This window comes from Engystomops pustulosus, chromosome 1, assembly GCF_040894005.1.
Source record: "Engystomops pustulosus chromosome 1, aEngPut4.maternal, whole genome shotgun sequence".
Lineage (NCBI taxonomy): Eukaryota > Metazoa > Chordata > Amphibia > Anura > Leptodactylidae > Engystomops > Engystomops pustulosus.
Window position 1 is genome coordinate 3,635,025 of NC_092411.1, and position 22,160 is coordinate 3,657,184.

At 44.6% G+C, this 22,160-nt stretch overlaps 1 protein-coding gene across 3 annotated transcripts in view; it reads left to right on the forward strand.

The window, feature by feature from the left end:
• Positions 1-21,933, forward strand: part of LOC140115091 (von Willebrand factor A domain-containing protein 5A-like) — a 60,474-nt gene extending 38,541 nt beyond the window's left edge. For all 3 annotated transcript variants that reach the window (XM_072132761.1, XM_072132762.1, XM_072132763.1), the window contains exons 15-23: positions 1,833-1,910; positions 2,822-2,842; positions 4,694-4,711; positions 5,882-5,914; positions 6,525-6,551; positions 13,389-13,418; positions 17,507-17,667; positions 20,221-20,347; positions 21,643-21,933. In XM_072132761.1, coding sequence (XP_071988862.1) covers positions 1,833-1,910; positions 2,822-2,842; positions 4,694-4,711; positions 5,882-5,914; positions 6,525-6,551; positions 13,389-13,418; positions 17,507-17,667; positions 20,221-20,347; positions 21,643-21,722 — 575 coding nt within the window. In that variant the 3' untranslated portion in view covers positions 21,723-21,933. The remainder of the gene's footprint in view (positions 1-1,832; positions 1,911-2,821; positions 2,843-4,693; positions 4,712-5,881; positions 5,915-6,524; positions 6,552-13,388; positions 13,419-17,506; positions 17,668-20,220; positions 20,348-21,642) is intronic.
• Positions 21,934-22,160: the final 227 nt, after the last annotated feature.

The following is a 22,160-nucleotide window of genomic DNA, read 5'->3' on the forward strand; positions in this document are numbered from 1 at the left end:
GAACTACAGAACAGTGATGGGAAGACTATGGGAACTACAAAACAGCAATGGGAAGACGATGGGACCTACAAAACAGCAATGGGAAGACGATGGGAACTACAGAACAGCGATGGGAAGACGATGGGAACTACAGAACAGCAATGGGAAGACGATGGGAACTACAGAACAGCGATGGGAAGACAATGGGAACTACAGAACAGCGATGGGAAGACGATGGGAACTACAGAACAGTAATGGGAAGATGATGGGAACTACAGAACAGTGATGGGAAGACGATGGGAGCTACAGAACAGTAATGGGAAGATGATGGGAACTACAGAACAGCAATGGGAAGACGATGGGAGCTACAGAACAGCAATGGGAAAACGACGGGAACTACAGAACAGCAATGGGAAAACGATGGCAACTGCAGAACAGCGATGGGAAGACAATGGGAACTACAGAACAGTGATGGGAAGACGATGGGAACTACAGAACAGTAATGGGAAGATGATGGGAACTACAGAACAGTGATGGGAAGACGATGGGAGCTACAGAACAGTAATGGGAAGATGATGGGAACTACAGAACAGCAATGGGAAGACGATGGGAGCTACAGAACAGCGATGGGAAGACGATGGGAAATACAGAACAGTGATAGGAAGACGATGGGAAATACAGAACAGTGATAGGAAGACGATGGGAAATACAGAACAGCGATGGGAAGACGATGGGAAATACAGAACAGTGATAGGAAGACGATGGGACCTACAGAACAGCGATGGGAAGACGATGGGAAATACAGAACAGTGATAGGAAGACGATGGGAAATACAGAACAGCGATGGGAAGATGATGGGAAATACAGAACAGTGATGGGAAGACGATGGGACCTACAGAACAGCGATGGGAAGACGATGGGAAATACAGAACAGTGATAGGAAGACGATGGGAAATACAGAACAGTGATAGGAAGACGATGGGAAATACAGAACAGTGATAGGAAGACGATGGGAAATACAGAACAGTGATGGGAAGACGATGGGAAATACAGAACAGTGATAGGAAGACGATGGGAAATACAGAACAGTGATAGGAAGACGATGGGAAATACAGAACAGTGATGGGAAGACGATGGGACCTACAGAACAGCGATGGGAAGACGATGGGACCTACAGAACAGTGATAGGAAGACGATGGGAAATACAGAACAGTGATAGGAAGACGATGGGAAATACAGAACAGCGATGGGAAGACGATGGGAACTATAGAACAGCGATGGGAAGACGATGGGACCTACAGAACAACGATGGGAAGACGATGGGAAATACAGAACAGCGATGGGAAGACGATGGGACCTACAGAACAACGATGGGAAGACGATGGGAAATACAGAACAGCGATGGGAAGACGATGGGAACTACAGAACAGTGATGGGAAGACGATGGGATCTATAGAACAGCGATGGGAAGACGATGGGAACTACAGAACAGCGATGGGAAGACGATGGGAACTACAGAACAGCGATGGGAAGACGATGGGAACTACAGAACAACGATGGGAAGACGATGGGAATTACATAACAGGAATGGGAAGATGATGGGAACTACAGAACAGCGATGGGAAGTACTTAAAAACGATGGGATGACGATCCAGAATACAGAGCAGCGTCAGGAAGGCAATGCGAATTACAGAACAGTGATGGGAAGAAGATGAAAAATACAGAACAGCAAAAAGGAAGTGTTTGGAAAATACTTAAAAGCGATGGGAAGACGATGTGAAATAAGAACAGTGATGTTCTGGGCATAAGGAGCTGAGGAAATTTTCTGATGCCTGTTTCCTTTATATTCCCAGGTTTCATGGTGGGTCGTTCATTTGGAGGTTGCGGACCGGTTCCTATGGCTTGTATGGCCAGACCAAAAATGGCTAAATGTAAGTAGTGTGACTTCTTGTGTTGTGCTTTTGAATGTTCTCTTTGCCACATGAAAGCGTTTCCCACATATGATATTCATCTCATACATTGGTCTTATGCCGTGCTCCCGGGAGATGAGTGACTGCGGCCCAGACACCTACATCCCTGGTGTTCCTACATCCCTATTGTTCCTACATCCCTATTGTTCCTACATCCCTATTGTTCCTACATCCCTATTGTTCCTACATCCCTGTTGTCATAAGAGCCTTTTATAGGCACCAGGGGAACTTATTTTTCACAAAGTGACAGAATTGCTTTCCAATCACTGATAGATTTCAGCTGGTGCCATGATTTTCCATGGCTCTTTCTTCCTGCGTCCCATCCCATAATTGATCGTTATTCTGCATAACTTATTGACATATCGGATTTGATTTCTCTCCCGATGTGGTTCGGATGGGTCGTTACTGACAACTGGTGAGAATTTCGTGTCGGTAGAACTTTTAGAAATATATTTTGTGTGACATGTTCAATACTTATTGCACTTTCTATATACATTGACGCCAGCATCCTTCAGTGACTTAAAGGGGTTGGCCACTAGTAAGATTGGCCAATGACCCACTAGCAGTCGGGGGAAGCAGAAGGAGCGGTAGAGGTGTTGCCGGGGTCATGATGCCAGAGCTCTGGTAACTCCCCCAGAGCACTTCGGCCACATTTACATAGAGATAAAATTAATTTTGAAACAGACAAGCCAGCTGATATGTGTAACAGAAGTATACACAAAGTATCGCACAGATCCCGGGGGCTGCATTGTAGAGGTGAATGTAACTGGTAGGTTTCCATTCCCCCCACGACCTCCAGCAGCTTCCATAGGATGGACATTGATGTGATACATGGAGCTTCTCCCACTTATCATTCGCTTTTCTTCTCACAGGTTACATGCCTTCTTCAGGACGTAAGTATTACTATGTGATGCCCCAATAATTAGGATCTCCCACAGACACCCTATAAAAGGAATTACCTACCTGTCCTGGCCCTGTCCATCAGAAAGCTGAAACTCCCCCTCTTATCCTGCCCTCCAGCAGCTCCCCCTCTTATCCTGCCCCCCAGCAACTCCCCCTCTTATCCTGCCCCCCAGCAACTCCCCCTCTTATTCTGCCCCCCAGCAACTCCCCCTCTTATCCAGCCCCCCAGCAACTCCCCCTCTTATTCTGCCCCCCAGCAACTCCCCCTCTTATCCTGCCCCCCAGCAACTCCCCCTCTTATTCTGCCCCCCAGCAACTCCCCCTCTTATCCAGCCCCCCAGCAACTCCCCCTCTTATTCTGCCCCCCAGCAACTCCCCCTCTTATCCTGCCCCCCAGCAGCTCCCCCTGTTATCCTGCCCCCCATCGGCTCCCCCATTTATCCTGCCCCCCAGCAACTCCCCCTCTTATCCTGCCCCCCAGCTGCTCCCCCTGTTATCCTGCCCCCCCAGCGGCTCCCCCTGTTATCCTGCCCCCCAGCGGCTCCCCCATTTATCCTGCTCCCCAGCAACTCCCCCTCTTACCCTGCCCCCCAGCAGCTCCCCCCTGTGTGCTATGATGTGTGCCATGACTGTGTGCTATGCTGTGTGCCATGACTGTGTACCATGCTGTGTGCCATGACTGTGTGCCATGACTGTGCGCCATGACTGTGTGCCATGATTGTATGCTGTACTGTGTGCCATGACTGTATGCTATGCTGTGTGCCATGACTGTATGCTATGCTGTGTGCCATGACTGCATGCTATGCTGTGTGCCATGCTGTGTCCCTTGACTGTATGCTGTACTGTGTGCCATGACTGTATGCTATGCTGTGTGCCATGACTGTGCGCCATGACTGTGTGCCATGATTGTATGCTGTACTGTGTGCCATGACTGTATGCTGTACTGTGTGCCATGACTGCGTGCCATGCTGTGTGCCATGCTGTGTCCCTTGACTGTATGCTGTACTGTGTGCCATGACTGTGTGCCATGCTGTGGGCCATGACTGTGTGCCGTGACTGTATGCCATGACTGTGCACCATGACTGTATGCTGTACTGTGTGCCATGACTGTGTGCCATGCTGTGTGCCATGACTGTATGCTGTACTGTGTGCCATGACTGTATGCTATGCTGTGTGCCATGACTGCGTGCCATGCTGTGTCCCTTGACTGTATGCTGTACTGTGTGCCAGACTGTGTGCCATGCTGTGTGCCATGCTGTGTGCCATGCTGTGTGCCATGACTGTGTGCCATGACTGTGTGCCATGCTGTGCGCCATCGGTAGTTTGAACGACCAGTGGATGGTCCCACAGCAGCGGCTCGGTGTATGATCCGACTGCCCAGGAGGAGCAGGTCCTATCCCTTCCCGTGTCTGTGGCTCGGCAGTTCTTCTCACACGCCGGTGACACCGTTTTGAGGCTTGTCTCCGTGGTCGTGTGCATGAAGTCATTGGGGGATATTTTTATCCTGACCTCTTCCTCGCTGGAGAGGATTGCGCTTCATTCATTAAGGATGAATCCTGCCACAATGTATAAGAAACCTCCCGGACCACCAGCGGACCACCAGAACCTAAGCTCCTCCCTCTGCGGCCCACATGTCCCATAACCTGCGGCTGAAGCCGAAAATCTCGTCTCAAATTTTTCAACTTTCTTTTGCCCTTTGACATAATTCACTTGATTTCTCCATTTCCTTCTGTAAACCTCCGGAAGCTTCTGTGGAGTGACACGTTACATTTTATATTATTGTTATTGATCACAGAATGGACACAAGAGCAACAATAACTTATCAGCTTCTCTCTCCACAGCTCTCGGGGCCCCGGCAGGTAAGTGCCCAGGTTATTTACATATCAGCTCCGCCCTCTGTATGAATCTGATGTAACATAAGATTTACATAACCAGGTGATACATATATAATTCAGTGCTTTAATACATCATAATAATACAAAGAATCTACAAATATCCCATCACATATCAAATGGAGAGACAGTCAGGAATATAACAGCAGTAAATAGTGGAGAGGGGTGGAGCCTATGGGGAGGGGTGGAGCCTACGGGGAGGGGTGGGGCCTGAAAATTTTAAAACTATACCATGTCCGACCTGGCGCATGGCCGTCATATAGATTAGGAGGTCTTAAAGGGAACCTGTCACCAGGAGACCCATTTTTAGCCCTTCCCCAGTCCCCACAGAGCATAGCACATACACTGCCAAAGTGTTTTTGTATTAAAAATTGGTTTTACAGAAAAAAGATCTGTTATATTGTACCTTTCATTAGCATCTGCTGTGTGACTAGGCACTCGTCCCCTGGGAGTGTCTGGAAAGGAGCAGTTCCCCCCCACCCTTGGGAAACTGCTCCTCCATGTGACCTTTTCAAATATATGAATAACTCCCCTCACGCAGGATTGGCTGTAGAGGAGCGGGGGGCATCGTTAAGCCCAGTGATGGGTGTTTTCATATATTTGAAAAGGTCACATGTTTCCCAAGGGTGGGGGGGAACTGCTCCTTTCCAGCCCCTCCCAATAGGCAACTGCCTAGTCACACAGCAGATGCTAATGGAAGGTACAATATAACATATCTTTTTTTCTGTAAAACCTGGACACTTAGGGTGAAGACACACATGGCGTTTTTGGGCCGTTTTTGGGCCGTTTTTACTAAGTGCGTTTTCAGATCGTTAAAAACGCATGCGTTAAAAAACGCATCCGTTTTTTAAAAACGCATGCGTTTTTTGAAAACGCATGCGTTTTTGTCCGTTTTTCATTGCGCAATTTCGGAAAAACGGACAAAAACGCATGCGGTTTCAAAAAACGCATGCGTTTTTAAAAACGGATGCGTTTTTTAACGCATGCGTTTTTAACGATCTGAAAACGCACTTAGTAAAAACGGCCCAAAAACGGCCCAAAAACGCCATGTGTGTCTTCACCCTTAGGGCTTAGGGCTGTATGTGACACTAGGCCATGGGGGTCAGCGCTAACTCTTTACTTTTCCTTCCTATTTAGCTCCCATGATGCATCTAAAACAATATGGCGGAGGTGAGGGATCGGCTCTGGACCGGAGATTTGTTACTACAGAAACTTTAAAAGGAAATATCTCCAAACCTTTCCATAAACAGTATCAGACGCCGTAGAATCCATTTCATATGATTGTTGCAGGTCCATGTCATCCGAATCCACATTGCCAAACATTGCATAAGGACACGCGGATCACTGCGATCCAGGGATTTTTTAAGTTGCCCAGATTTAAGCTAAAAAGTAGAGTCTCATCATGTGATCCAAAGAATAGTTGTATGTAGGTCCCTGGGGATCATGCAAAACAGGACACACAACTGCAACAGCATCACCACAAATACCAGCTCAACCAGACTCCATCCTGACCCTACTCCATCCTGACACCCCGACCCTACTCCATCCTGACACCCCGACCCGACTCCATCCTGACACCCCGACCCGACTCCATCCTGACACCCCAACCCGACTCCATCCTGACCCAATGTCATTCGTGGTCTCAAATAACCCCTTTAAGCCCTCAATCATATGACGGACTTCCCGGGGTCAGACGCGTCCGATCTTCATTGTGATGTTTTTCTTTTTTAACATCCTCATCCCGGAAACTTTTTATCTAATTATCTTCTGCTTTCTCCAGGTGGTTTTCATGCACCATCTCCGGCAGGTACGTGGAAAGCTACATGGACAGACTCTGAGGGTCTCCTGTATCATACACCTGCAGTATTTGGTCCTATACTGTGGTAGTTATAATCTCTGGGGTGGTATTTTGTGCTGTACTGTGGTATTTATAATCTCTGGGGTGGTATTATGCAGTGTACTGTGGTAGTTATAATCTCTGGGGTGGTATTTTGTGCTGTACTGTGGTATTTATAATCTCTGGGGTGGTATTTTGTGCTGTACTGTGGTAGTTATAATCTCTGGGGTGGTATTTTGTGCTGTACTGTGGTAGTTATAATCTCTGGGGTGGTATTTTGTGCTGTACTGTGGTATTTATAATCTCTGGGGTGGTATTTTGTCCTATACTGTGGTATTTATAATCTCTGGGGTGGTATTATGCAGTGTACTGTGGTATTTATAATCTCTGGGGTGGTATTTTGTGTTGTACTGTGGTATTCATAATCTCTGGGGTGGTATTTTGTGCTGTACTGTGGTATTTATAATCTCTGGGGTGGTATTTTGCTCTGTATTGTGGTATTCATAATCTCTGGGGTGGTATTTTGTGCTGTACTGTGGTATTTATAATGTCTGGGGTGGTATTTTGTGCTGTACTGTGGTATTTATAATGTCTGGGGTGGTATTTTGTGCTGTACTGTGGTAGTTATAATCTCTGGGGTGGTATTTTGTGCTGTACTGTGGTATTTATAATCTCTGGGGTGGTATTTTGTGCTGTACTGTGGTAGTTATAATCTCTGGGGTGGTGTTTTGTGCTGTACTGTGGTATTTATAATCTCTGGGGTGGTATTTTGTGTTGTACTGTGGTATTCATAATCTCTGGGGTGGTATTTTGTGCTGTACTGTGGTAGTTATAATCTCTGGGGTTGTATTTTGTGCTGTACTGTGGTAGTTATAATCTCTGGGGTGGTATTTTGTGCTGTACTGTGGTATTTATAATCTCTGGGGTGGTATTTTGTGCTGTACTGTGGTATTTATAATCTCTGGGGTGGTATTTTGTGCTGTACTGTGGTATTTATAATCTCTGGGGTGGTATTTTGTTCTGTACTGTGATATTTATAGTCTCTGGGGTGGTATTTTGTTCTGTATTGTGCTATGTATAATCCCTGGGGTGGTATTTTGTCCTATACTGTGGTATCTATAATCTCTGGGGTTGTATTTTGTGCTGTACTGTGGTATTTATAATCTCTGGGGTGGTATTTTGTGCTGTACTGTGGTAATTATAATCTCTGGGGTGGTATTTTGTTCTGTATTGTGGTATTTATAATCTCTGGGGTGGTATTTTGTGCTGTACTGTGGTAGCTATAATCTCTGAGGTGGTATTTTGTGCTGTACTGTGGTAGTTATAATCTCTGGGGTGGTATTATGCAGTGTACTGTGGTATTTATAATCTCTGGGGTGGTATTTTGTGCTGTACTGTGATATTTATAGTCTCTGGGGTGGTATTGTGTGCTGTACTGTGGTAGTTATAATCTCTGGGGTGGTATTTTGTGCTGTACTGTGGTAATTATAATCTCTGGGGTGGTATTTTGTGCTGTACTGTGGTATTTATAATCTCTGGGGTGGTATTTTGTGCTGTACTGTGATATTTATAATGTCTGGGGTGGTATTTTGTGCTGTACTGTGGTAATTATAATCTCTGGGGTGGTATTTTGTGCTTTACTGTGGTAGTTATAATCTCTGGGGTGGTATTTTGTTCTGTACTGTGATATTTATAATCTCTGGGGTGGTATTTTGTTCTGTATTGTGGTATTTATAATCTCTGGGGTGGTATTTTGTGCTGTACTGTGGTAGTTATAATCTCTGGGGTGGTATTATGCAGTGTACTGTGGTAGTTATAATCTCTGGGGTGGTATTATGCAGTGTACTGTGGTATTTATAATCTCTGGGGTGGTATTTTGTTCTGTATTGTGGTATTTATAATCTCTGGGGTGGTATTTTGTGCTGTACTGTGGTAGTTATAATCTCTGGGGTGGTATTTTGTGCTGTACTGTGGTATTTATAATCTCTGGGGTGGTATTTTGTGCTGTACTGTGGTAATTATAATCTCTGGGGTGGTATTTTGTTCTGTATTGTGGTATATATAATCTCTGGGGTGGTATTTTGTGCTTTACTGTGGTAGTTATAATCTCTGGGGTGGTATTTTGTTCTGTACTGTGATATTTATAGTCTCTGGGGTGGTATTTTGTTCTGTATTGTGGTATTTATAATCTCTGGGGTGGTATTTTGTGCTGTACTGTGGTAATTATAATCTCTGGGGTGGTATTTTGTGCTGTACTGTGGTATTTATAATCTCTGGGGTGGTATTTTGTGCTGTACTGTGGTAATTATAATATCTGGGGTGGTATTTTGCTCTGTATTGTGGTATTTATAATCTCTGGGGTGGTATTTTGTGCTTTACTGTGGTAATTATAATCTCTGGGGTGGTATTTTGTTCTGTATTGTGGTATTTATAATCTCTGGGGTGGTATTTTGTGCTGTACTGTGGTAGTTATAATCTCTGGGGTGGTATTATGCAGTGTACTGTGGTAGTTATAATCTCTGGGGTGGTATTTTGTGCTGTACTGTGGTAATTATAATCTCTGGGGTGGTATTTTGTGCTGTACTGTGGTATTTATAATCTCTGGGGTGGTATTTTGTGCTGTACTGTGATATTTATAATGTCTGGGGTGGTATTTTGTGCTGTACTGTGGTATTTATAATCTCTGGGGTGGTATTTTGCTCTGTATTGTGGTATTTATAATCTCTGGGGTGGTATTTTGTGCTTTACTGTGGTAATTATAATCTCTGGGGTGGTATTTTGTTCTGTATTGTGGTATTTATAATCTCTGGGGTGGTATTTTGTGCTGTACTGTGGTAGTTATAATCTCTGAGGTGGTATTTTGTGCTGTACTGTGGTAGTTATAATCTCTGGGGTGGTATTATGCAGTGTACTGTGGTAGTTATAATCTCTGGGGTGGTATTATGCAGTGTACTGTGGTATTTATAATCTCTGGGGTGGTATTTTGTGCTGTACTGTGGTAGTTATAATCTCTGGGGTGGTATTTTGTGCTGTACTGTGGTAGTTATAATCTCTGGGGTGGTATTTTGTGCTGTACTGTGGTAGTTATAATCTCTGGGGTGGTATTTTGTGCTGTACTGTGGTAGTTATAATCTCTGGGGTGGTATTATGCAGTGTACTGTGGTAGTTATAATCTCTGGGGTGGTATTTTGTGCTGTACTGTGGTATTTATAATCTCTGGGGTGGTATTTTGCTCTGTATTGTGGTATTTATAATCTCTGAGGTGGTATTTTGTGCTGTACTGTGGTATTTATAATCTCTGGGGTGGTATTATGCAGTGTACTGTGATATTTATAGTCTCTGGGGTGGTATTTTGTGCTGTACTGTGGTAGTTATAATCTCTGGGGTGGTATTATGTAGTGTACTGTGGTAGTTATAATCTCTGGGGTGGTATTATGCAGTGTACTGTGGTAGTTATAATCTCTGGGGTGGTATTTTGTGCTGTACTGTGGTATTTATAATCTCTGGGGTGGTATTTTGTGCTGTACTGTGGTATTTATAATGTCTGGGGTGGTATTTTGTGCTGTACTGTGGTAGTTATAATCTCTGGGGTGGTATTTTGTGCTGTACTGTGGTATTTATAATCTCTGGGGTGGTATTTTGCTCTGTATTGTGGTATTTATAATCTCTGGGGTGGTATTTTGTGCTGTACTGTGGTATTTATAATCTCTGGGGTGGTATTTTGTGCTGTACTGTGGTAGTTATAATCTCTGGGGTGGTATTATGCAGTGTACTGTGGTATTTATAATCTCTGGGGTGGTATTTTGTGCTGTACTGTGGTATTTATAATCTCTGGGGTGGTATTTTGTGCTGTACTGTGGTAGTTATAATCTCTGGGGTGGTATTATGCAGTGTACTGTGGTAGTTATAATCTCTGGGGTGGTATTTTGTGCTGTACTGTGATATTTATAGTCTCTGGGGTGGTATTGTGTGCTGTACTGTGGTAGTTATAATCTCTGGGGTGGTATTTTGTGCTGTACTGTGGTAGTTATAATCTCTGGGGTGGTATTTTGTGCTGTACTGTGGTATTTATAATGTCTGGGGTGGTATTTTGTGCTGTATTGTGGTAGTTATAATCTCTGGGGTGGTATTTTGTGCTGTACTGTGGTATTTATAATCTCTGGGGTGGTATTATGCAGTGTACTGTGGTAGTTATAATCTCTGGGGTGGTATTTTGTGCTGTACTGTGATATTTATAGTCTCTGGGGTGGTATTATGTGCTGTACTGTGGTAGTTATAATCTCTGGGGTGGTATTTTGTGCTGTACTGTGGTAGTTATAATCTCTGGGGTGGTATTTTGTGCTGTACTGTGGTATTTATAATGTCTGGGGTGGTATTTTGTGCTTTATTGTGGTAGTTATAATCTCTGGGGTGGTATTTTGTGCTGTACTGTGGTATTTATAATCTCTGGGGTGGTATTTTGTGCTGTACTGTGGTAGTTATAATCTCTGGGGTGGTATTTTGTGCTGTACTGTGGTAGTTATAATCTCTGGGGTGGTATTTTGTGCTGTACTGTGGTAGTTATATATCACAGTGCGGTATTATATATCACAGTGCGGTATTATATATCACAGTGCGGTATTATATATCACAGTGCGGTGTTATATATCACAGTGCGGTATTATATATCACAGTGCGGTATTATATATCACAGTGCGGTGTTATATATATCACAGTGCGGTATTATATATCACAGTGCGGTGTTATATATCACAGTGCGGTATTATATATCACAGTGCGGTATTATATATCACAGTGCGGTATTATATATCACAGTGCGGTATTATATATCACAGTGCGGTATTATATATCACAGTGCGGTGTTATATATCACAGTGCGGTATTATATACCATAGTGCGGTATTATATATCACAGTGCGGTATTATATATCACAGTGCGGTATTATATATCACAGTGCGGTATTATATATCATAGTGCGGTATTATATATCTTAGTGCGGTATTATATATCTTAGTGCGGTATTATATACCATAGTGCGGTATTATATATCACAGTGCGGTATTATATATCACAGTGCGGTATTATATATCACAGTGCGGTATTATATATCACAGTGCGGTATTATATATCATAGTGCGGTATTATATATATCACAGTGCGGTATTATATATCACAGTGCGGTATTATATATCATAGTGCGGTATTATATATCACAGTGCGGTATTATATATCACAGTGCGGTATTATATATAACAGTGCGGTATTATATATCACAGTGCGGTATTATATATCACAGTGCGGTATTATATATAACAGTGCGGTATTATATATAACAGTGCGGTATTATATATCACAGTGCGGTATTATATATCACAGTGCGGTATTATATATCACAGTGGGGTATTATATATCACAGTGCGGTGTTATATATCACAGTGCGGTATTATATATCACAGTGCGGTATTATATATCACAGTGGGGTATTATGTACCATAGTGCAGTATTATATATCACAGTGCAGTATTATATATCATAGTGCGGTATTATATATCACAGTGCAGTATTATATATCATAGTGCGGTATTATATATCACAGTGCAGTATTATATATCACAGTGCGGTATTATATATCACAGTGCGGTATTATATACCATAGTGCAGTATTATATATCATAGTGCAGTATTATATATCACAGTGCGGTATTATATATCACAGTGCAGTATTATATATCACAGTGCGGTGTTATATATCACAGTGCGGTATTATATACCATAGTGCAGTATTATATATCATAGTGCAGTATTATATATCACAGTGCGGTATTATATACCATAGTGCAGTATTATATATCATAGTGCAGTATTATATATCACAGTGCGGTATTATATATCACAGTGCAGTATTATATATCACAGTGCGGTGTTATATATCACAGTGCAGTATTATATATCACAGTGCGGTATTGTATATCACAGTGCGGTGTTATATATCACAGTGCGGTATTATATATCACAGTGCGGTATTATATATCACAGTGCGGTATTATATACCATAGTGCGGTATTATATATCACAGTGCGGTATTATATATCACAGTGCGGTATTATATATCACAGTGCGGTATTATATATCACAGTGCGGTATTATATATCATAGTGCGGTATTATATATCACAGTGCGGTATTATATATCACAGTGCGGTATTATATATCACAGTGCGGTATTATATATCACAGTGCGGTATTATATATCACAGTGCAGTATTATATATCACAGTGCGGTATTATATACCATAGTGCGGTATTATATATCACAGTGCGGTATTATATACCATAGTGCGGTATTATATATCACAGTGCGGTATTATATACCATAGTGCGGTATTATATATCACAGTGCGGTATTATATATCACAGTGCGGTATTATATACCATAGTGCGGTATTATATATCACAGTGCGGTATTATATACCATAGTGCGGTATTATATATCACAGTGCGGTATTATATACCATAGTGCGGTATTATATATCACAGTGCGGTATTATATACCATAGTGTGGTATTATATATCACAGTGCGGTATTATATATCACAGTGCGGTATTCTATATCACAGTGCGGTATTATATATCACAGTGCGGTATTATATATCACAGTGCAGTATTATATATAACAGTGCGGTATTCTATATCACAGTGCGGTATTATATACCATAGTGTAATAATGTTATACAGTAAGAATATTACAATCCTTTGTGATAGATCACAGTTTATGGACTAATGACATCATTTCCTTTATTTCCGTAGCGCGATCCGTACAGATGGATATAGGTCCAGGTATCGGTATTACTCTGTACTAATATATAAGGCAGAGTCTCGGGGGTTAATTATCTTTAGGACATTTGTGTCGGTTCTTGTTACATTTATCTCAGAGGTTGATATTTCCGGCTGCTGAGTCTATGGGGTTTTTGCACAAAAGTCTCAAACTCTTCTGCAACTTTTTTCTAAAGTTTTTCCTGCGTCTTGTCCAGGACTGGAGTTTATTTGCAACTTTTTAACCACGATTAACACCAAAATTGAAAACTTGCAAATTTATGCACAAATATATCAAATGTGACAAAAATTCCCAAAGATAACAGTATGTTTTGGAGTGTGGGAGGAAACCGAAGGGAACATACAAACTCTTTGCAGATATTGACCAGGGGGGACTTTAACCCAGGACCCCAGCGCTGCAAGGCTGTAATGCTAACCACTGAGCCACCGTGCTGCAAGGCTGTAATTCTAACCACTGAGCCACCATGCTGCAAGGCTGTAGTGCTAACCACTGAGCCACCGTGCTGCAAGGCTGTAGTACTAACCACTGAGCCACCGTGCTGCAAGGCTGTAATTCTAACCACTGAACCACCATGCTGCAAGGCTGTATTGCTAACCACTGAGCCACCGTGCTGCAAGGCTGTAATGCTAACCACTGAACCACCATGCTGCAAGGCTGTAGTGCTAACCTCTGAGCCACCGTGCTGCAATTCTGTAATGCTAACCACTGAGCCACCGTGCTGCAAGGCTGTAATGCTAACCACTGAACCGCCATGCTGCAAGGCTGTAGTGCTAACCTCTGAGCCACCGTGCTGCAATTCTGTAATGCTAACCACTGAGCCACCGTGCTGCCCTACAAATTCAAAATGTAAAAATATATTTTGCACTTTGATACACAATATCATATACGATCATACGGGGGGTATTTATCAGGAAGTAGAAGCCCTGAAATGTTGGAGGGGCATGAAGAGTGTGTGTGGAGGGGCATGAAGAGTGTGTGTGGAGGGGCATGAAGAGTGTGTGTGGAGGGGCATGAAGAGTGTGTGTGGAGGGGCATGAAGAGTGTGTGTGGAGGGGCATGAAGAGTGTGTGTGGAGGGGCATGAAGAGTGTGTGTGGAGGGGCATGAAAGGGGGTGTGGAGGGGCATGAAGGGGGCGCAGAGGGGTATGAAGGGGGAGGCGGAGGCGAATAAAGCGGGGGCGCACCAGCACGGGGTGTGAAAAGTCGCCTGCTGCACTTACTTCTACGCCCAATAGGACCGGGCATAGAAATAAAACTCTGCACACGTCAGGAGGCCTATTTATACGTATAATAAACCCCCCCATAGAATGTAAGGACCACACAAATCATAAAGAACATAACCAGCTAAACGAGGCACAAATCACCCCGACATAACCCGCACTCACCACTAGATGGCAGGACAGTATATAGGAGAATATGAAAAAGGTTTAGCGTATATGTCACACAATAATACCACGTGTACCCCCACAATTGTTACATAATGGGGCACAAGGAGCCAAAGTGATATAAATGTAATAGCAACCCAAATTATTCAATCAAAATGGAAATTGGAGATAGTAATAAACAGGTCACTGCAGAAATAATAGAATTGTTTCCCTTCCTTGGTTAAACTTGATGGAAATGTTTTTTTTTTCAACCGTATAAACTCTGTAACTACGTAAATAAGGAAACTACCATATTATCAAAAAGGATAACCCTTAGTCGTGGCCGTGGTAGTGGCTCCAGGACACGCGTTTCGCTATTAAAGCTTCATCAAAATGGCTGCATTCAAAGGGAACCTTATTCTCACTAAAGACAGATTGTAAAAGCCCATGACACCTGCAGTGCACATCTAAGCATTTGCATTACAGTATAATTGTGTGTTATAACAACTCTTGCATCCTGACAAAATCCTGGGGTAGTCCCAGGGGTTGGGCTTTGGTTTGGATGCATTTCAAAAAACAACATGTGACCTGTCTTAGCTGCAGGCTGCCTCCATCTTTGTGCTCCTGTACAGCTCTGTCCCTCCCCCACTGATGTCATCTCACCAGGCTGTGACCTCTGAGAAGGAGCAGGAGGTGGAGCTGTACAGGAGCACAAAGGTGGGGGCTAAGCTCTGACGAGTGAGTAACACTGACAAGGCACATGTTGTTTTTTTTAAATGCATCCAAACCAAAGTCCAGCCCCTGTGACTAACCCAGGATTTTTTCAGGATGCAAGGTAAGGTATAACACACAATTATATTGTAATGTAAATGCTTAGAAAAGGCAGGAAGGCAGATTTGCACTTCAGATGTCATGGGCTTTTACAATCCGTCTTTAGTGAAAAATTAGGCCCCTGGTGACAGGTTCCCTTTAAATGGAAGTAGGAGGGAGTATATAACACCCGTACTAATCCACATGTTCAACATCATGTGACCAATCCCAGTGCTCCGAATCGCAGTATTGGCTGACCGAGGGCGCACATTGCATTAAAGGGGTTTGCCCATTTCAGCAAATTCATTTTATTGTTTGTATTATAAAAATGTCTGCAATTTTCCAATATACTTTCTGGTAGTCCTCCCCATATACTGCAGGTCACAAGAACAACAGGCCATATATATCACAGCTCACGTATAGCAAGATACTGGGGCAGATTTACTTACCCGGTCCATTCGCGATCCAGCGGCGCGTTCTCTGCGGTGGATTCGGGTCCGGCCGGGATTCACTAAGGAAGTTCCTCCGCCGTCCACCAGGTGGCGCTGCTGCGCTGAAGTTCCCCGGAGTCGCGCTGGAATGCCCTGAAATTCACCGGCCTATACCTGGTGAAGGTAAGTGTAATTTTCGCGACACATTTTTTGTCTTAAATGCGGCGGTTTTTCCGAATCCGTCGGGTTTTCGTTCGGCCACGCCCCCCGATTTCCGTCGCGCGCATGCCGGCGCCGATGCGCCACAATCCGATCGCGTGCGCCAAAATCCCGGGGCAATTCAGGGGAAATCGGCGGAAATCGGAAATATTCGGGTAACACGTCGGGAAAACGCGAATTGGGCCCTTAGTAAATGACCCCCACTGTATGTATTTAAAGGGAACCTGTCATGAAAAAAGTGACCTAGTAAACCAGTATGTTCTCACAAAGCTGAGCAGCTTCCAGGTGACCCCGTGCGGTGGCATCATTCACAAAATCAACCTCAAAGTGAGATGTGAATTGGTTAAAGTATAAAGTCAAGGAGGCGGAGAGTATAATTCTGAAGTCAAGCTCTCCTGTCTCAGAAAATTGATGGTCCTGCTCCCAAAGACATCACTGACCAGACCTCCTGATGTCAATCACAGCGTAGGAGACAATCTGAGGTAGAAAGATCCCGACTTCAGGACTTAATGGGGCAGATTTACTTACCCGGTCCATTCGCGATCCAGCGGCGCGTTCTCTGCGGTCGATTCGGGTCTGGCCGGGATTCATTAAGGCAGTTCCTCCGACGTCCACCAGGTGGCGCTGCTGCGCTGAAGTCCGCTGAAATGCACTCAAGTTCACCGGCCTATTGCTGGTGAAGGTAAGTGCAAGCTCCGCAACACTTTTTGTTTTTTAAATGCGGCGGTTTTTCCGAATCCATCAGGTTTTCGTTCGGCCACACCCCCTGATTTCCGTCTCGTGCATGCCAGCTCCGATGCGCCACAATCCGATCGCGTGCGCCAAAATCCCAGGGCAATACAGGGAAAATCGGCGCAAATCGGAAATATTCGGGTAACACGTTGGGAAAACGCCCTTAATAAATTACCCCCAATGACTTTGTACAACTATTTTACATCATTGGTGGTTATAAACCTGCAGGCGTTTTCTTTCCGCGGTTTCAGAAGCGAATCTCTACACAAGTTTTTGGCCCTTAATTAACCATCTCTAACACAATGTAGTTCTATTAACTAATCGTCCCCTTCTCTTAGCTAAAAATGGTTTCCCTCACATCCCCATCAAATCAACTTTGTTATCTTACTTGGCATCCAGCCAGATCCAGCAGCGAGACGAAGGGGGCGTGTCCTAATATTAGTGGGAACCTGTCACTAGTTGTATTTGTGATATATGTGTTGACAGGTTCCCTTAACATCTAATGTCTTCCGTGTATTTCTGCCTCTTATAAAGATTCCTGTGATGTTGGGTCCGTGGTATCCGCAGTCGCGGAGCCGCCTTTCGTCAGGTTGATTTCCCTTCAGAATGCGGACGGCTCCTGGAATCTTAACCCCGGATTCTCCTCAGTACTGGGAATAACCCAGCAGGACATCAGCGACAAGAATCCGGATCAGGTGAGAGCGAGGCGTCCGGAGCATCTGTCTTGTCCTGACAGTTTTATGACGTTTCAGTTTCATTTTATATAATGTAATTATTCCTGAAATACGTGATGGTGAAATCACAGAGACACAATACTGAGCCGTGTGTATAACAGGACTTGCTGTATGATGTTCCTGATGTGTCATTGTTCTCTGATAACTCGTGTGCGCTGGTAATCTGCGGATAGGACAGGACCAGTACATGAGCCAGGGACTTATAAAGCATAACTGTAACGTGACTTGACAAAAAATCGTTTTAGCACAGCTGGAGAGAACCTGCGACAACTCCAACCATACCTGTATCTGAGACTATCCTCAACCTCATCGGGAGCGTGCCGAGGCGTTGTAACAAGGTCATACAGGCACATGGAGGCCACACACAATACTGAGCATCATCAGGAGCATGCTGAGGCGTTGTAGAGAGGTTATACAGGCACATGGAGGCTACACACAATACTGTGCCACATCAGGAGCATGCCCAGGTGTTGTAGAGAGGTCATACAGGCACATGGAGGCTACACACAATACTGTGCCACATCAGGAGCATGCTGAGGCGTTGTAGAGAGGTCATACAGGCACATGGAGGCCACACACAATACTGTGCCACATCAGGAGCATGCTGAGGCGTTGTAGAGAGGTCATACAGACACGAGGAGGCCACACACAATACTGAGCCTCATCAGGAGCATGCTGAGGCGTTGTAGAGAGGTTATACAGGTACGTGGAGGCCACACACAATACTGTGCCACATCAGGAGCATGCTGAGGCGTTGTAGAGAGGTCATACAGACACGAGGAGGCCACACACAATACTGAGCCTCATCAGGAGCATGCTGAGGCGTTGTAGAGAGGTCATACAGGCACGAGGAGGCCACACACAATACTGAGCCACATCAGGAGCATGCCGAGGTATTGTAGGGAGGTCATACAGACACGAGGAGGCCACACACAATATTGAGCCACATCAGGAGCATGCTGAGGCGTTGTAGAGAGGTCATACAGACACGAGGAGGCCACACACAATATTGAGCCACATCAGGAGCATGCTGAGGCGTTGTAGAGAGGTCATACAGGCACGAGGAGGCCACACACAATACTTAGCCACATCAGGAGCATGCTGAGGCGTTGTAGAGAGGTCATACAGGCACATGGAGGCTACACACAATACTGAGCCACATCAGGAGCATGCTGAGGTATTGTAGAGAGGTCATACAGGCACATGGAGGCTACACACAATACTGTGCCACATCAGGAGCATGCTGAGGCGTTGTAGAGAGGTCATACAGACACGAGGAGGCCACACACAATACTGAGCCTCATCAGGAGCATGCCGAGGCGTTGTAGGGAGGTCATACAGGCACGAGGAGGCCACACACAATACTGAGCCACATCAGGAGCATGCTGAGGCGTTGTAGAGAGGTCATACAGGCACGAGGAGGTCACACACCGTATTGAGCCTCATTAGGAGCACACTGAGGAGTTGTAGGGAGGTCATACAGGCAGGTGGAGGCCACACACAATTCTGAGCCTCATCAGGAGCATGCTGAGGGTTGTAGAGAGGTCATACAGGCATGGTGATGCCACACACAATACTGAAACTCACTAGGAGCATGCCAAGGCGTAATAGAGAGGTCATACAGGCACATGGAGGCCACCCACAGTACTGAGCCTCATCAGGTACATACCGAGGCCTTGTAGAGAGGTCATACAGACACGAGGAGGCCACACACAATACTGAAACTCACTAGGAGCATGCCGAGGCGTAATAGGGAGGTCATACAGGCACATGGAGGCCACACACAGTACTGAAACTCACTAGGAGCATGCCGAGGCGTAATAGGGAGGTCATACAAGCACATGGAGGCCACACACAGTACTGAGCCTCATCAGGAGCAAGCCAAGGGTTGTAGGGAGGTCTCTATTGGTTTCCAGGCCTCCATTGGTTACTAAATTTCCATTGATGATTTTTGTTGGTGATTTTGTTGTCTACATTAAACTTTGTACAGAACAAAGTATTCAATGAGAACAGTTCATTCAGATGTAGGTTGTGTTATTTGAGTGTTCCCTTTATTGTTTTGAGCAGTGCACATTTACACGTTCAAACACAAACAGCCCTGCTACATCCCATTCCCGGTGTGTAATTGGATGACTTGAAGCATGTGATTAGTCATATGCTTATGACATCACTGCAGGTCATGGATCATGAGAAGCGGTTTGCATGTTCTTTTTGGTGCAAAGTCATAGAGAAAACTGGCGCAAACACTATAATAAATGTGGGCCAAGGACACAGGAACAGATTTTTATATTAAAGTATATTACAAAGTTTGCGATTATCATCTGGGATGATATAGACCTCAATGTGGACCCCATAGCGGTTCCCATTAAGTTTGTGGGAATGAGCCCCCAGTTTCAGTTTCTTTCCTGGTTGATCGCACTTTTTTTCTTATTCTCATGGAAAGTGATGGTTCATTTTGTGCAACGGAAATCTAATATTTCATAATAATCCAATTTATATTTTCCTCCTCTCCAGAATGTGGACTCATCCGTGTGGGCGACGGTCCTGGCGCTGATCTGGCTCCATGCATCGTGTCTGGACCAGAGGGAGGAATGGGAATTACTGGAAGGGAAAGCCTTGTCCTGGATCAAGGCCAAAGCAGGTGAGTATCTCACATAGAGAACCACTGTGGGTCCATGGAGGGACCAGCCAGGGTTCTGGATTCTTGAGGGGAGTTGATGGCGCTGAAGGTCCAATAAAGTTCTGAGATATTGCTGTAGCTTCTACCCAAAATATCATGACAAGCAAATCCTTGGCTCCAGAGAACTCCAGTCCTGGTTTACGTCTGGTGGGTTTAGATGGGACAATTTATCATCTGGTTATTTTGTGGTTCTACGACACATGCCACACCCGATAGATGCCGCACCCCATAGATGCCGCACCCCATAGATGCCGCACCCCATAGATGCCGCACCCCATAGATGCCGCACCCCATAGATGCCGCACCCCATAGATGCCGCACCCCATAGATACTACACCCGATTAATTAATTTTCATTAACTACTATAAAATGAATTAACAAAGGATTAATCTAAATCCGATCAATATCTGGTGCTTCCGACCCCTTTGTAAATCTCCTATCAGACTCCATCCTGATAAACCAGGGACATTACTCATAGACCCAGGCACCGGGACTGTGGGATCTGCTTATATTCGCTATCCATGGCCTCTTTCTATCAGGTTTTATAATTATGCTAATGAGCCTGAGGAGCTTTGGGGGAGCATTAACAAGCCACTCTGTGCTGTAGGTTCACAGGCTATTACACTGCTCCCCTCCTCCCCTCTGCCTGTTGTAATTTCACACAGTCGGAGGGGGAATCAGTGTTCACACCCCCAGAACCCTTCTGGCTCATTACCATAATTTTTCAAAGTTGGTTTTAGAAGAAAGGAGGCCATAGATGACAAATATAAGAACATTTTCACAGTCCCGGTGCCTGGATCTATGAGTAATGTCCCTGGTCAGAATGGAGTGTGATGGTGGATTTCCTTTGATACACCATCAGTTCTTCTCTGAACATTTTCAAATGGTTTGTGAAGGACTCAGCGGGGAGGTTGTCCCAGACATCTTGGAGAAGTCATCTCAGATCTTCTGTGGATGGAGGTTTTCTCAGATCCTTCTTTAATCCCAGACAGACTGGATGATGATGATGATGATGGGATCGGGGACTTGTTCTTCTTTGGGCTGTAGATAATTCTCTGTGACGTTGGTTGTGAGGGGTCATCGTCCTGCTGCAGAGTTTTCTATGTTTCCTATTCTGTAGTAATGCTTCCTCTCCTGTCCAGGACGGTATATGTGACCCCATTATACAATCTTCTTGTTGTAGCGACAGATCATTCGGGTGTAACACATCTATCGCCAGTCACGGATATAACCCGGAATGTTTCCTGTTTTCCCAGGTTCCTCTCTGGATCGGTTTGTCAGAGCCGGGAATGAGCTGCTGAAATCCTCTGTGGATCCTAAAGTGTTTGGCCTGTGAGAAGAAGAATCCCGGACATCGCCGCCCTGCTGGGTGTCGCCGCTTCTTGTCTTATACTATATATATATATATATATTATCCATGTGCCTTATTACTCGTCACACAGGACATAAACCACGGATACAAGTCATAGAGGATAATCTACTAGCGATGTTCTCATTGTACCGGTGCTGTAATATCCGTGTACTAATAAAACATAACGGGGATCTCCGCCCGACGCCTCATATTCATGATGAGATGCGCCCCACAAACACATGGGAATAGAGGGGAGCAGCCGAGGCTCAGGGCTGAGTGATTGTTATACATGTGTAGAGCCGCCCCGGGCATTTATAATCCCCCCTGTAGACTGTAAGACTGTAGGGAGTGCAAACCCAACCAAGAAACCTGGCACCTGACCCTGTACCTAGAACCCAACCTACCATTAAAGACAGGAAAACT